We start from the raw sequence: 16,111 nt of genomic DNA on the forward strand, positions 1-16,111 counted from the left end.
AGGCCCAAGATAATAATGACGTCGCAGGTTTTGAGGATATCAATTCACATAATTCGGGGGAAGATACGATTGGGAGCGAGTACATGGGCCCAAGTTGTAAAAAGGCTAATGCAGAGGTTGATGAGGTTAATGGGCCATGCGGTAGAAATGGCCCCCTTAAGGTTGGGCAGTCTGCTATTCCAAATCATGATGGGCCAGCCCAATCTAAAAGATAAGACAATATAGGTTGGCCATCAAATGTTATTAAGGATAAAAGTAAATTGACTAAAGATAAGAGGGAGAATACACACTGTACGGGAACCAATTTACCTTCTTCCTCTAAATTAAGTGCGAAATCCAAATAAGTATCCTACTGTCACAAATGTTATTGGTGTGCAATTGGTAGTTGAAAAGCATCCTCCAGGATTAGAAGACTCAAAAACATGGCAAGAGGTGGAATTAACGGTGACAAGTCGGTTAATTTGAGATGTAAAGTTTGTGGTACAAAATCAAAATCTGGGTGTTCGAAGCGTGAATCGAGTAAGAGTTCCAGATCAATCAATCTTGAATGGAAAAGTGAAGAAGAATTGAAGAAGTTTGGGGAGCAACTCGGATTGAGGTGGTCAAGCCCCAATCCTCTGTAAGTTATTGTCTTCAATTTTTGTTTTGTTTTTGTTAATTATGAAGATACTTTCACTGAATATTCGTGGGTTCGCGGTGGAGGGAAAATTCGGGTGGGTAAAATCTATTTGCTTGAAAGAAAGGCCTAATATTGCTGCTTTCCAAGAGACAAAGTGCAAAACCCTTAATGACTGGTGGGTACAAGCCTTATGGGGGGACTGTGAGTTTGGGTATATACAAAAGGAGGCTATAGGTAGCTCAGGGGGTATGCTGTTAGTTTGGGATTCATCTTCATTCGAAGTTCAGTGTGCGACCGGGGGTGATTATTTCCTTGCTATTAAAGGGCGGTGGAAAGCCACAGGTAAAGAGTCAACGGTGTTCAATGTGTATGGACCTCGTAGTGATGCGGATAAGGTTAAATTTTTGGAGTCTTTAGAAAGTCTAATGGGTGATAACGATGGTGCTTGGTGTTTTGCGGAGATTTTAATGAAGTGCGTGAAAATGAGGATAGGTTAAATTGCGTGTTTCATCAATATAGGGCAAACAGATTTAATAATTTTATTGCGAAAAGTAACTTGATTGAAATTCTGATCAGTGGGAAGAAATTTACCCGCATTAGTGATGATGATACTAAGTTTAGCAAACTCGTCCGGTTTCTTGTGTCGGATAATTTTATTCATCTTTGGGAGGATCTCTCCATTGTAGCTTTGGAGAGGTTTCTTTCGGATCATTACCCACTTATTCTCCGTGATAAAGTCATAGACTTTAGTCCTAAGCCTTTCAAAGTGTTTGACGAATGGTTGAACGATGAGGGGGTGGAGCGTATTATTGAGGATTCTTGGTCCATACCAATCAGGGGTACTAGGCTCGACTGCAACTTTAGAGACAGATTGAAAAATGTCAAATTCGCACTCAAAGCTTGGAGTTCAGTTACTTTTGGTGGTCTTGATAAGGAAATATGTGAGCTAAAGAAAGAGGCAACGGAGTGGGAGACTAAGGCTGAGTCAGGGCCACTTAAAGATTCTGATAGAGTGAAATGGCTTGAGTGTAGGAAACGATGGTTTGAGAAAGAAAAAATCAAAGCAAATATGTTAAAACAAAAAGCTCGTTTTCGTTGGATATTAGAAGGAGATGAAAACTCAAAGTTTTTCCATGCTTCAATTCGTTGAAGATACAATAAAAGTAACATACGAGGCTTAAGCATAAACGGGTTGTGGTCTGAAAATGCATGTGAAATTAAACGGACTATTTTCGAGCATTATAAAAATCAGTTTAGTAAGTGTGGTGGTAACAGACTGTCAATGGTAGGGTGGACATCTGCTCCTGAACATGCTGAATTCAGACTGACTGCCTCGTAAAAGGATGAGCTGGAAATTCCCTTTTCTGAATCGGAAATATGGAGTGCGATTAAAGATTGCGGGAGTAATAAAGCACCCGAACCTGACGGGTTTAACCTTAGATTTTATAAAAAAAAATTGGAACATCATTAAACCTGATCTAGTGACTGCAATTCACTCATTTTGGGAGACTTGTAAGATTTCGTCCGGTTGCAACGCATCATTTATCACACTTGTCCCAAAAAAATCGGACCTTATGTGCCTAAATGACTTCCGCCCAATTAGCTTAATTGGAAGTTATTATAAAATTGTGGCGAAGCTTCTTTCAAACTGCCTAAGAAAAGTAATTCCAACATTAGTCGAGTTTGAACAGAGCGCATTTATCAAGGGTAGAAACATTATGGATGGTGCATTAATCGCAAACGAGACCCTTGATTTCCTCAAAGTTAAAAATTTGAAAAGTTTTGTGTTCAAAGTGGATTTCGAAAAGGCCTTCGATTGTTTGAGTTGGGACTATCTTTTGGAAATTATGGAGATTATGGGGTTCAGGTTGAAGTGGAGGAATTGGATCTTATCTTGTTTAAAGTCGGCTTCTATTTCCGTATTGGTTAATGGGTCACCTATGAGCGAGTTCAAACTTGAAAGAGGAGTGAGACAAGGTGATCCCCTGTCACAATTTCTTTTCATTCTTGCGACGGAGGGGTTGAAATTATTGACCAAATCAGCGTTAAGGAGGAATCTCTTCAAGGGTGTCGAGATCGGACACGATAAAATCCAGATCTCGCATCTTCAATACGCGGATGATACTATTTTTTTCGGCTCTTGGAGTGGGAGTAACTTTGATAATCTCATGAAATTGCTTAAGTGTTTTGAATTGTCTTCGGGTTTAAAAGTAAACTACGTAAAAAGCAACATCTTCGGGGTTAATGTTGATGCAAGTGAAGTTGAAGCCATGGCAAGCGTGTTCGGGTGTAATATTGGTTCCTTTCCGTGTACTTACCTTGGGTTACCAATTGGTGCGAATATAAATAAAATGGTGAGTTGGAAACCGGTAATAGACAAATTCAAAAAAAGACTCGCGGATTGGAGGGCGCGTTCGATGTCATTTGGTGGACGGTTGACTCTCGTGAAATCGGTGCTTAATGGTTTACCGTTGTACTTTTTCTCGCTCTTTCGTGCCCCGCAATGTGTGATAAAAAAACTTGAGTGTGTGCGGCGATCTTTCTTTTGGGGTGGATCGGGAAACGATAGAAAACTTTCTTGGGTTAAATGGGATGAAGTCCTTCTTCCTTTCGAGGAGGGTGGACTAAATCTCGGTTCACTTAAAAGTAAAAATTTGGCTCTTATCGGCAAGTGGTGGTGGAGGTTCAAAACCGAAACCACTTCCTTGTGGGTAAGGGTGATTCAAAGTATCTATGGGGCTTCGGGTGGTCTTATTTCGGGTGGGGTTTCTCATGGGTCCTCTAACAATAGTTGTAAATGTTATTAAAACAGGAAACAGTATCGAAGAGCTTGACATTTCTTTCATAAGTTCCTTCTGCCGTTCGCTTGGATCCGGGACAGAAACATCCTTCTGGTTCGATAGTTGGTTACCTGGTGGATGCTTGAAAAACCAATTATCCAGGCTATTCCATTTAGAGACCAATCCACAAGTATCGGTCAGTGAAAGGGTGGGATGGAATGGGGCTGTTTGTGCAGGATCGTGGGGCTGGTCGAGATCACCAACGAGCAGATCATTTGACGAACTCGTGGAACTGTGCTAATTAATCAGGTTGATTCAGCTTTCCCCAGATTGTTGTGACTCGTGGCGATGGTCTTTAAGTGGCAAAGGCGTGTATGAAACTAAAGTCATGTCATGTGACGCCCTGTACAAAACCATCGTGTACGATTCGCCAACAACAGGATCTTTACACGGTTGAATACTACATGCTGTTTGAAAACCAGCTTGCATTCATAAAAACATAGTGTTTTACAAAAGATAACGTGCATCCTACGAATAGGAGCATAAACATAAGTATTTGACCCTAAGGTCGTTACAAAGCCATTGTTTGAAATTAACATAAACTACGAATGCAAAAGAAAAGTTCCATGAATGAGACATCTCTAGTAATGCAGCGGATAACTAATACAGCAGGTCCTTAACAGCAAGACAGCAAATCTAACAGTGGAAGCAAGAAACCTCTAGGCACCTGAGAAATACACGCTTAAAAGGTCAACATGAATGTTGGTGAGCTATAGTTTAAGTTGTGACAGTAACGTAAGGTAGGCCACAAGATTTCAGTGTAACAAAACAGTATGAAAAGTATATATATAACCGTGGGCACCCGGTAACTAGACTTAACGTTTATAACCCCCTGAAAGTACACTTGGTGAGTGCGTATGTTCACGAAGTATTAAATACCCGTTAAATGCTAGCGCGACTAGCCCGAGTGGGGATGTCAAACCCTATGGATCCATATCTAAGATTCGCATTCACCGGTTCAAAAACCAATGACTAAACGTTACCGTGCTAAGGGGAATGTTTATGTCGTTGTATAACCCACACACATATGAAGTTTAAGTACTCATGCCTAGTATGTAAAACGTAAAAAGCGCATGTATTCTCAGTCACAAAATAGTTAAAGTAAAAAGGGATGCTATAACTCACAGTGATAAAAGCGGTAAAGTCGGTAATGAAAGTACGCAAGTAGTAAGTCGGTCTGAAAGGTCGTCAACCTAAATCAAGGGTTAATAGGTTAGTAGGTTGTCTTTATAAATTCTAATAGTGCATAAAATGAGTTTAAGTGTCATCATCATCATCATTCATCATCATAAAAGCTAAGTAAGTTCGACAAGAATAGAGATCGAAACAATAGGCTGACTTCGGTCAGCTGCTACGACCTCTACGTAAATCGAAAAGATGCATAGTCAGTGGCTATGGCTCCGTATATGAGTCCCCTAACAATTGACCAATTTTCAGAACCTAACTCGTCTTCGTTTGACCGTGGCGACGGTTTAAGTGTGAGTATGTTAGAAATTTCAGCACAACGTTAATAGGGTATAGTGACTCTCGGAGGGCCATAAATCCTAAACCGTAACTCGGATTAAGACGAGGCCTAAACGGAAAACCATCTAATCGAACCAAACTAACTGAAAATCAACTTTCCAGTACCCCAGGTGTAACAACCCGTCCTAATCCTCCTGGACGAAGTCATCAACATTTAGTTCCATTGCAATGATCGATTCCAAGATATGTCCTTAACATGAGCAAATGCACAGCGGAAGACTTAATTCGTACCTGAGAATAACATGCTTTGAAAAGTCAACATAAAGTTGGTGAGATATATAGGTTTGATGCTAGCAGCGTTATAACAATGGACCACAAGATTTCATATGTAAACATTTAAATAAAAAAATATTCTAAGTGGTTGAGCACTTGGTAACCATACTTAACATTTAATCACGTCGCATATTCCCTTTAATATAAAATCATACCACACCGTACCAAGTGTAGTCACGAAACGAAGTACTGTGCAACCGTTGAATACTGGTCGTCCAGTCCGGTTGGGGTTGTCAGGCCCGATAGATCTATCAACAGGATTCGCGTTTACAATACCACTGTAAATAATAGTTACCAAGCTACAGGGAAGTATGCCAGTGGTACAACTCAACGTAGAATATATTTTTCAGTTACTTGTGTCCATAACGTAAAACATAAAATACATGTATTCTCATCCCAGAAATATTTAGAGTTTAAAAGGGACTATATACTCACCTAATGTATTTTGTAGTAAAAATACATATAACATCATTGATCAAATGTAAGGTTGACCTCGGATTCACGAACCTATATCATTTATATGTATGTTAACATATATACTGGTAATCGAACCACTTTATATATATATAGTTATGTATTTAGATTTATATTCATATATAATTTTGTTAATACTTATAATATATCATAATGCTTATTTAATATAGGGTTTAGTTAACGTTACATTATTATAAATAAAATTATATTAGTCAAAACATAATATTATGTAATATTAGTATACATAATTATATTGTTATATAAATATCTTAGGTTTGCAATAATTTATAATTGTGATAATACTAAGTTAAGGATAATAATTCTAATAATGTTATTAATAATAGTAATAATTATAAAAATGTTACTTTTTAATAATTATAATTTTAATAAAGAAAATAATAATTTTTAATGATATCAAAATAATAATTTTAATAGGAATGGTACTTTTAATAATAATAGTTTTAAATAATAATGATGTTGAAAATAATAATTTTGATAATAATACATAATAATAATAATAATAATAATAATAATAATAATAATAATAATAATAATAATAATAATAATAATAAAAATAGTAATTATAACTATAACTATAACCCTTGCAATGATAACCATAATTTATATTATCAATATCAATAATAATAATAATGATAATAATAATAATAATAATTATAATAATGATTTATAATAATAATAATAATATAAATATTGGTTTTTAAAATAAGGAATTACCTTATAAATCTTAAAAAGAAATTAATCTTCGGAGCCGGGACTCGAACCCACGACCACTCGTACACACGCTAACTCCCTAACCATCTGGGCTGTTGCCCGTTTCCTGATTAGTATTACCCCATAATTATAATTAACCAGTATTATTGTGTCTTCATCTTCCTCAATACACAAAATCCATCGACTGGTTCTTAATCAACCCATCACGAACCTTTTTTTTTTAACTCATAGCTTAACAGAAACGACCCTGGTTGTGTGTTTAATTTGAGTTAACAGAGTAAAGCAACAAGAAAATTCTCTGTAGCAGGTTACGAAGAACATACATAAACCCATTTATTGATTTCGAAATTTAGGATGTTTCAGCCAGTGATTATAAAACGAGTTATGTTCCAAACGATCATTTAAATCTTTCTCCATCACTGATTTTAACAGAAACAATCCTAAAAACTTTAATTTGATCAAAGAACACAGGTTGACTTTTTATTCAAAATCTTTGACTTAGAAATTCGACTTCAATAATAGGATATGGAAGTTGAAATTTTACAGATATTTCCAATGACCAATTCCTAACAACCCTGTATTTATGAATTTTGAAATTTGTTAAGAATTCGAGTGTCTTGATATTTCCAGTCGTGGACAAGAAGAGGAAGCTGTTTAAAGTTTTTTTTTTTTATAAAACAGATAGTAGCAGATACCATCGAAGTTATTGAAATCAAGGATGAAGGATTTAATTTGTTTTATAGCGATAGTTGAGCTGACAAAGAATCACGAGCAGAACAGGATGTTGAAAGAAAAAAAAAAAATCTGATTGTTATATAAAATATCAGTATTCGCCTATTTATAAATCTGGTATCCTATAACATTTTAAAAAAAAAACAGAATATACCACGTATATATCTGAACATATATATATATATATATAACTGGATTTCATTTCTTTTTATTTGTATTTCTCTTTAATTTAGATAATTATAATTATATTTATTTATAGATTATATTTATTCAAATATCATGATAATACCCTTACCATGTTAACTAATAATAATACAAGTATAAAAATAATATTCTTACTAATAATAATACTATTAATAATAATAATAATAATGTTAATGATGATAATATAATAACTAATAATAATATTTGTATTATAACTAAATTATAATTGTAATCCTTCTTGTAATAATAATCATTATAATCATAATAATAATAATTATTCTGTTAACTACACAAGTCATATGTGTTTGTTATACTCTACCAAATAAAATTATTTTCTAGTCAAAAGTTAAACGACATACATAACTATCTTATATACATTTAAGCTGCCGACACCCAATTATTATATATTTAATTTAGGTAATCATTTATTTAATATATTATATTTACGAGCTTGATAAAATATAATTTTTTTTTTATAAAAAAAATAACTCGTACGTTGTCACTTGACTCCTGTCCCGCTTCCGGTTTTTCAAACGAAGTTTCGTATCTTAAGAAAACTTGCATTTTACGTTACGTGACTCATACCTTTATCAAAACATAGACTTTAATTAATGAAAAAAAACTAATTCACTCATAATGTAATTTAATCCTTTGAGTGTTTTTATCTTTTACTTTTGTAAATCGAAGTCTCGTTGATATCTATGATAAATTTATATCTAAACAAAATACATTCATATCTAATACACGTAATTGTTCGTGAATCACCAGGCATGGTCAAAGGGTAACGGATTTCATGAATATAGATTTCAAGATTTTCGAGACTCAATAATACAGATTTTGCTTATCGTGTCGGAAACATATAAATATTAAGGTTTAAATTTGGTCGGAAATTTCCGGGTCGTTACACCAGGTGGTTTATCAGATACGAAAATCAGTGGACAAGTGCTCCGGTGGGGTTTTTGGTGCTTGATGCTCATCACGGTTCTCATCCTTGATGCTTGTAGCTTCAAGTGTACAACTCGTTGATGGTTTAGCATCACTTTTGACCAAGATTCTACCATCAATACAAAATATGTTAAGACCAAGTGGTAACACAACTCATTTAAGAGTCTTAGATGGGTGATGAACCAAGGTTACATCATATCCTTAGTCTTAACACAAATACAAGTCCTATTTACAAACAAAGTTACAAACTTTACATCAATCAAACAAGTATGAGCACAATATAAGTCAAATGAGGTGATGGAACCCTAAGCTAGAGAGCTTGGATCCTATTCACACAAGTTACAAGGTTGCAAAGCTAGAAAGCTTGAACCTTTATTGTTCTTGAAGATCTTGAAGCATAAAGCTTGGATCTTTAAGTTTCATGAAGACCATAAACACAAGTTTTGATCTTTATAACAAAACAACAAGATCATAAGCTAGAAAACTTAGATCCAACAACAATATATGAAGATTTAAGCTAGAAAGCTTGCATCTTGGTTGTTCTTGAAGATCTTGAAGCATAAAGCTTGGATCTTTAAGATACATGAAGATTACAAACATAAGTTTGAATCTTTATAACAAAATAACAAGATTAAAGTAAGAAAAATATAGATCTACAAAGTTGGTGAAGATTCAAAGCTAGAAAGCTTGAATCTTTCATGTTCTTGAAGGATTCATACTTGAATCAACAAGATATAATCAAGATCAAGGCTAAAGAGCTTGATCTTCCATGATGATGATGTTCACGAATTAGAAAGGAAGAAGAAAAATTAAATACTTACAAGTTTCTAGAGTGAGAAAGACTAGAAAGAAGATAGGTGAATAAGTGTGTGTGAAATACAAATGGAAGCAAGTGTAAAATGAGAGGAATATGGCTAGTATTTATAGGCAAATTTTGACATGGATTGATGAGGTGGAGGCCCCTAGGGCCGTGATTTTCAAAGGGGGAGGGGGGAGATACTATTTTACTTTTTGGTTAATGGTTGTCTAAAGTATGTACTTATGCTAGGATCCCATGTAACATTATGGATAATCCTTATCCAAATGCTAGTATGACTCATCTAATTAAATGGGCATTTATTTTATTGATTATGGGTCACTAGTAAATAATACTTGGGCTAATTAATTGGGTCACTAGCTAGTGTAGGGTGGGCTAAGGTCCAATAAGGTAGAAAGTCCAACAGGACTAACTATTGTGATCTAGTAAATAATTAATTAAAATTAAGCATCCAAAAGCTCAAGTAATTATTATTATAAAATAATAATTAATATTTCGCAGTCATAATATTCCGATTACGACAAAAGTCAAACGTGCGCGCAGTTCGCGGTTTATTCGAAACGTTAAGTAACACTAACGGTTATAAAGGCTTCCGTTAAACAAGTTAAGTATCCTACGTACTCTAAGGCACGTTTTAACATATAAATAGAAGTAAACCACGTATATCAAGTTTCCAGAGTATAAAGTAACACAGTACGCACAAATACGCAGTTTCGCTAAAATACAAAGCACAAAAGCAAGTCGAAAAAGTCGGGTCGTTACATTACCCACCTGTTATTGGAAATTTCGTCTCGAAATTTAAGCTGATGGTGATGGAGTCAGAAAAAGGTGAGGATACTTCTGCTTCATTTGATCCTCTCGCTCCCAGGTAAACTCAGGTCCACGCTTGGCATTTCATCGAACTCGGACAATTGGAATCTTATTGCGTTTCAAGGTTTTGACCTCACAGTCCATAATTTCGATAGGCTCTTCCACGAAGTGGAGTTTGTCATCAATCGTAAGTTCTTCCAATGGTATGATAAGTTCCGGTGGAGCAAGGCACTTCTTCAAATTTGATACATGGAAGGTAGGATGAACAGCACTCAACTGAGTCGGAAGATCCAGACGATAAGCAACGGGTCCAACACGTTCCAAAATTTCAAAAGGACCAATATATCGCGAGTTTAACTTTCTGTGCTTTCCAAAATGAATTACACCCTTCCAGGGTGTGACCTTCAACATTACTCGGTCACCCACGTTGAATTTGAAGTCTTTTCGTTTAAGATCAGCATAACTCTTTTGGCGATCGCGGGCCGTCTTAAGTCTTGCCTGAATCTGAGAAATCTTCTCCGTCGTTTCATGGACTATCTCGGGTCCGGTGATTTGCACTTCGCCTAACTCGGCCCAACAAATAGGAGAACGGCACTTGCGGCCATACAATGCTTCAAAAGGCGCGGCTTTAATACTCGAATGATAACTGTTGTTGCAAGAGAATTCGGCTAACGGCAGATGCCTTTCCTAAGACTTTCCGAAGTCAATAACATAGGCACGTAACATGTCCTCTAAAGTCTGAATTGTTCATTCGCTCTGACCATCGGTCTGGGGGTGATACGCGGTGCTCATGTCGAGACGAGTTCCCAAGGCTTCTTGCAAAGAATGCCAGAATCTGGAAGCAAAATGGGGATCGCGATCTGAGATAATTGATAGAGGCACACCATGATGAGATACAACCTCTTTGATGTACAGTTGAGCAAGTCTCTCCATTGTATCTGTTTCCTTCATTGCTAGGAAATGAGCAGATTTGGTAAGACGGTCAATGATAACCCAGATTGTATCGTATCCGCCCACCGTTTTTGGTAGCTTCGTGATAAAATCCATTGTAATTGCTTCCCATTTCCATTGTGGGATTTCTGGTTGTTGGAGTAATCCTGATGGCCTCTGATGTTCAGCCTTAACCTTCGAGCAAGTCAAACACCTCCCAACATAAGTTGCAACATCCTTCTTAAGATTTGGCCACCAATACTGTTCCTTAAGATCGTGGTACATTTTTCCGGCTCCTGGATGAATCGAATATCTCGACTTGTGGGCTTCATCAAGTAAAAGGCTTCGTAAATCTCCATAACGAGGTACCCAAATTCTTCCGGCATAACATCGGAGTCCAGACTCCTTAACCTCGAATTTAGAGACCAGGATGTTCAGGTATTCACGAGATATGTTCTCCTCCTTGAGAGCCTCTTCTTGGGCTACTCGGATCTGGCTATGGAGGTTCGAATGGATGGTGATGTTTAGAGCCCGAACACGAAGTGGTATCATTCTCTCCTTTCGACTCAGAGCGTCGGCTACAACAATGGCCTTACCAGGATGGTAACGAAGTTCACAATTATAGTTGTTCAGCGTCTCAATCCATCGTCGTTGTCTCATGTTCAGCTGCTTCTGATCAAAGATGTGCTGGAGGCTTTTGTGATCGGTGAATATGATACTCTTTGTTCCATAGAGATAGTGTCTCCACAGCTTCAATGCGAAGACAACGACTCCAAGTTCGAGATCGTGAGTAGTGTAGTTTCGCTCATGAATCTTCAGCTAACGAGATGCATAAGCAATGACCTTCGTTCTTTGCATCAATACACAACCAAAACCATTCTTCGAAGCATCGCAGTACACAACGAAGTCGTCACTACCTTCGGGAAGAGATAAGATAGGTGCGGTGGTTAACTTCTACTTCAGGGTTTGAAATACTGATTCTTGTTCGGTTTCCCAAACGAACTTCTTTCCTTTGTGAGTCAATGCTGTCAAAGGACGCGAAATCAACGAAAAACCTTCAATAAACCTTCTGTAGTAACCGGCAAGACCTAGAAATTGGCGGATGTGAGTTGGAGTAGTGGGTGTCTTCCACTTGCTGATAGCTTCAATCTTGGCGGGGTCAACTTTGATACCTTGATCACTCACAATATGACCCAGAAATTGGACTTCCTTCAGCCAAAATTCACACTTGGAGAATTTGGCATAAAGCTGCTCTCGTCTCAAGAGTTCAAGCACTAACCGAAGATGTTGCTCATGTCCTTCTTCGCTCTTGGAGTAGATGAGGATATCATCTATGAAGACGATAACGAATTTATCTAGATAAGGCTTGCAGACACGATTCATGAGGTCCATGAACACGGCTGGTACGTTGGTTAATCTGAACGGCATCACGAGAAACTCGTAATGACCATAGCGGGTTCTAAACGCAGTCTTCATCACATCACTCTCTTTCACTCTCAACTGGTGATAACCGGATCGCAAATCGATCTTAGAGTACACGCTCGATCCTTGTAGCTGATCAAAAAGATCATCAATTCGGGGAAGAGGATATCGATTCTTGATCATCAATTTGTTGAGTTCGCGGTAGTCGATACACATGCGGAAGGATCTGTCCTTCTTCTTCATGAATAAAACAGATGCGCCCCAAGGCGACGAGCTTGGTTGGATAAACCCTCGATCGAGCAATTCCTGAAGTTGACTCTGCAACTCTTGCAGTTCGGAAGGTGCTAGTCGATAAGGTGCGCGAGGTACGGGTGCAGCTCCCGGCACTAGATCGATCTGGAACTTCACTGCTCTTGGTGGCGGTAATCCAGGCAACTCTTCCGGAAAGACGTCAGGGAATTCATTCACGATTCGCACGTCATTCACACTCTTCTCCTCTGTTTCTAAAGCCTTCACGTGTGCTAAAATAGCAAGTCATCCTTTCTTCATGATCTTCTGCGCTTTCATACAACTAATGAGGTTCAGCTTCGAACTACATCTCTCTCCATAAATAATCAATGGCTCACCGTCTCCTTGTGGTATACGAAGAGCTTTATCTCCACAGATAATGTCGGCCCTCACTTTGGTCAACCAGTCCATGCCGACAATCACGTCAAAGCTTCCCAATTTGATGGGTATCAAGTCAATTTCGAAATCCACGCCAGCTATGTTAATAATAGCTCCTTGGCCAATTTGGTTAACTTTCTCAAGTTTCCCATTGGCTACCTCAACTAGCATATTCTCCTCTAAAGGTACTAATGACCAATCTATCTTAGAGAAAAAGTTTCTACAGACATAGCTTCTATCGGCACCAGTATCAAATAGGATAGAGGCTAATAGATTGTTGATAGTGAATATACCTGTAACCAAGTCGGGGTTCTCATGGACATCCCTTGCATTTACATTGAAAGCTCTTCCACGTGGGGGTCCGCCATCCTTTCGCTTGTTGGGACACTCATTCCTGAAGTGGCCCTGTTGTCCACACTCATAACACTTTCTTGGTCCATTGGGGTTGGTCCTCACAGCTGGGATGGGAATCTTGCAGTCCTTGCCAATATGCCCGGTCCTTTTGCACTTTTCACAGACCACATTACAGTAACCGGTATGGTGCTTGTAGCACCTCTTGCACTGCGGTAGAGTACCCTTGTAGTTGGGGTTCAAGCTAGTGTTCGGGTTGGGGTTCCTTCCGTCGTTAGGCCTCTTAGCAGGGGCTTGATCATAGGTTCTCCCCTTGTTGTTGTAGTCCCACTTACGCTTCTCACCACTGGCTCCCGATTCGGATTTAGCCTTTTCCGGTTCTTTGCTGAAAATTTGGTTCATAAGGGTATGCGCCATGCGCATAGCTGCCGGGACGTTGGGTGGATTAGAAGAGGTGATATTGCCTTGAATGGACTTGGGAAGTCCCCACAAGTATCGCTCCATTCTCTTAAACTCCGGGGTAACCATCGTGGGACACATCAGTGCTAATTCCAGATACCTACGGTTGTAACCATCAAGATCGTTGCCCACAACCTTTAACTCCGAGAACTCAGCCTCCATTTTCTGTATCTCTGTCCTGGGGCAGTACTCTTTGATCATGGCCCCCTTGAATTCTTCCCACGGAATGGCATAAGCCTCATCAATACCCTTAGCTTGAGCCAGTGTGTTCCACCAGGTTAGGGCGCCGTCTGAAAGCGTACATGAGGCATACTTGGTTTTGTTCGCTTCTGAGCAGTTAATGACGCGGAACACAGCTTCCAATTTCTCAAACCACCTAGTTAAACCAACTGGCCCCTCAGTGCCACTAAAGTTGTGGGGATTGCAGCTTTGAAACTCTTTGTAAGTGCAACCGTTCTGGACGTTCTGGTTAACCGGTGGGGCTGGGGGAATGACATTTGCCATGGTTGCAGGTGGTGCAGATGGTCCAGCGCCAGAAGTAGATGCTGCATAGCGCCAGAAGTAGATGCTGCATAGCGGTAAGGCTTACACACGAAATGATCAACAGGGTAAGGCATGACCCGCTTACGGGCGATAACCCTTCGACGCTGACCATGTGCATCAGTGAATGCTCGACCTCCGTTGATCCTCGGAATAACGGTGCCGTCGAAACGGTACCGATTCTTCGGCGGGGTGGAGGGTGGCTGTACAGGTGCATCATCAGGGTCGTTACATGTCCGATGCTATAAACTCAAAGATCCTCGTTCCGGGTCCCAACCGTCTTGAAACCTTGAAAAATAATCTTATTCCAAAGAAGGTAGAAGTATTTGTATGGAGAGCTAGGAAGAAAAGATTAGCCATTTTGACAGAACTTGACAAACGGGGTGTCGACCTTCACTCCATTAGATGCCCCATTTGCGATGACGATGTTGAGACGGTAGATCATACGCTTCTATTTTGTAAGCAAGCTTTTGATATTTGGAGTAAAGTATTCGAGTGGTGGGGGTTAAATGTTTCGTCAAACCTAAGTGTTAGTGAATTATTTGGTAAGGACTCTTCGATTACAATGTCGGAATCGGGTGCGAAGATTTGGCAAGCGGTTAAATGGGTGTGTGGTTATCTTATTTGGAGGAACCGTAATCAAAAGGTGTTCAAGAACAAGTGTTGGAACATTCCGGTCGCCTTAAACGAAATACAAGTTACGAGTTATGATTGGATTGCGAAAAGATTCAAGGCAAAAACTTTAGATTGGCATCGATGGCTTCATTCTCCACAAGAATTTGTAAATGTGTAAATGTATAAAGTGCTAATCTAAATAGGTTACTACCTTAGCACCCTATGTGATTAGTATAACTTCGAGTAACAGTTAATTCGTGTTCCTGAGGAGCTACTGCTCGGTTTGTTTGTATGCCCTCAGTCGTGTATCTCTTTTGGTTATTAATAATAGTGCCTTTAAAAAAAAAAAATTAACCTAACATTTGTTTAGTATTTGAATTTAATTGATATATTTCTACGATCTCTTTTTTAAATAAAAATTTGCCACCCCAATATATTAATTAACAAGGTCGTGATACGTGCATAATTTGAATTAAACGCTAGTTAATCCTTCAAGATTAAAATGTGTATAAAAAATTCGTTGACTATACTACATTTCTTGCTATATAAAGTGTCACCCCACCCCTACACCTCAATTTCATCGACATCTTCTCCGAATAACAAAAAAAAAAAAAAAAAAAAAAAAAAAAAACTTACTTTACATAAACATAAAGCACATAAATTTTCTCTCTGCATCTACACGAAAACATGATTTGTTTGATATACGATGGCTATGGAGCTTCGACAGCCACTCTTGTCTTCATTACTTACATTTTGGTTCCATTTATTCAATCTAAAATTGCATTAATGAAGATTTGGTCATTTTTAACAAAGTCACTATATTACCCTCTATATCATCATCACCGTGATCAGGATCATGATCACGGTGATTTTGTCTTTTACAAAATGTTTTCAAAGTCCTATGATATCTCACATCTACAATTTGTGGATGTGGTCACTAAAGAAGACAATGTGACCGCTAATAGAGTAGTCGACGATGCATGTTCTATCTGCCTAGTCGATTTCAAAGATGAGGATTCGGTAAGCCAACTCAACAAATGTGGTCATGTATTCCATAAATGTTGTATAGAGAATTGGCTAAGTCGTGACCACTTCACATGCCCACTTTGTCGATCTAACTTGTTGTACGTTTCATACGAACACGCTCAGTAGAACGAC

General features: G+C 38.2%; 2 protein-coding genes across 2 annotated transcripts; both read left to right on the forward strand.

Annotated features, from left to right (window-relative positions):
• Nucleotides 1-422: 422 nt before the first annotated feature.
• On the forward strand, nt 423-1,769 carry LOC139868996 (uncharacterized). Its single transcript, XM_071857330.1, has 3 exons — nt 423-473; nt 667-1,091; nt 1,196-1,769. The coding sequence occupies exons 1-3, from the start codon at nt 423-425 to the stop codon at nt 1,767-1,769; spliced, it is 1,050 nt and encodes a 349-aa protein (XP_071713431.1).
• A 12,801-nt stretch (nt 1,770-14,570) lies between these two features.
• On the forward strand, nt 14,571-15,131 carry LOC139868997 (uncharacterized). Its single transcript, XM_071857331.1, has one exon. The coding sequence runs from the start codon at nt 14,571-14,573 to the stop codon at nt 15,129-15,131; it is 561 nt and encodes a 186-aa protein (XP_071713432.1).
• The last annotated feature ends 980 nt before the right edge of the window (nt 15,132-16,111 follow it).

Source organism: Rutidosis leptorrhynchoides, chromosome 9, assembly GCF_046630445.1.
Source record: "Rutidosis leptorrhynchoides isolate AG116_Rl617_1_P2 chromosome 9, CSIRO_AGI_Rlap_v1, whole genome shotgun sequence".
In the NCBI taxonomy this organism is placed as follows: domain Eukaryota; kingdom Viridiplantae; phylum Streptophyta; class Magnoliopsida; order Asterales; family Asteraceae; genus Rutidosis; species Rutidosis leptorrhynchoides.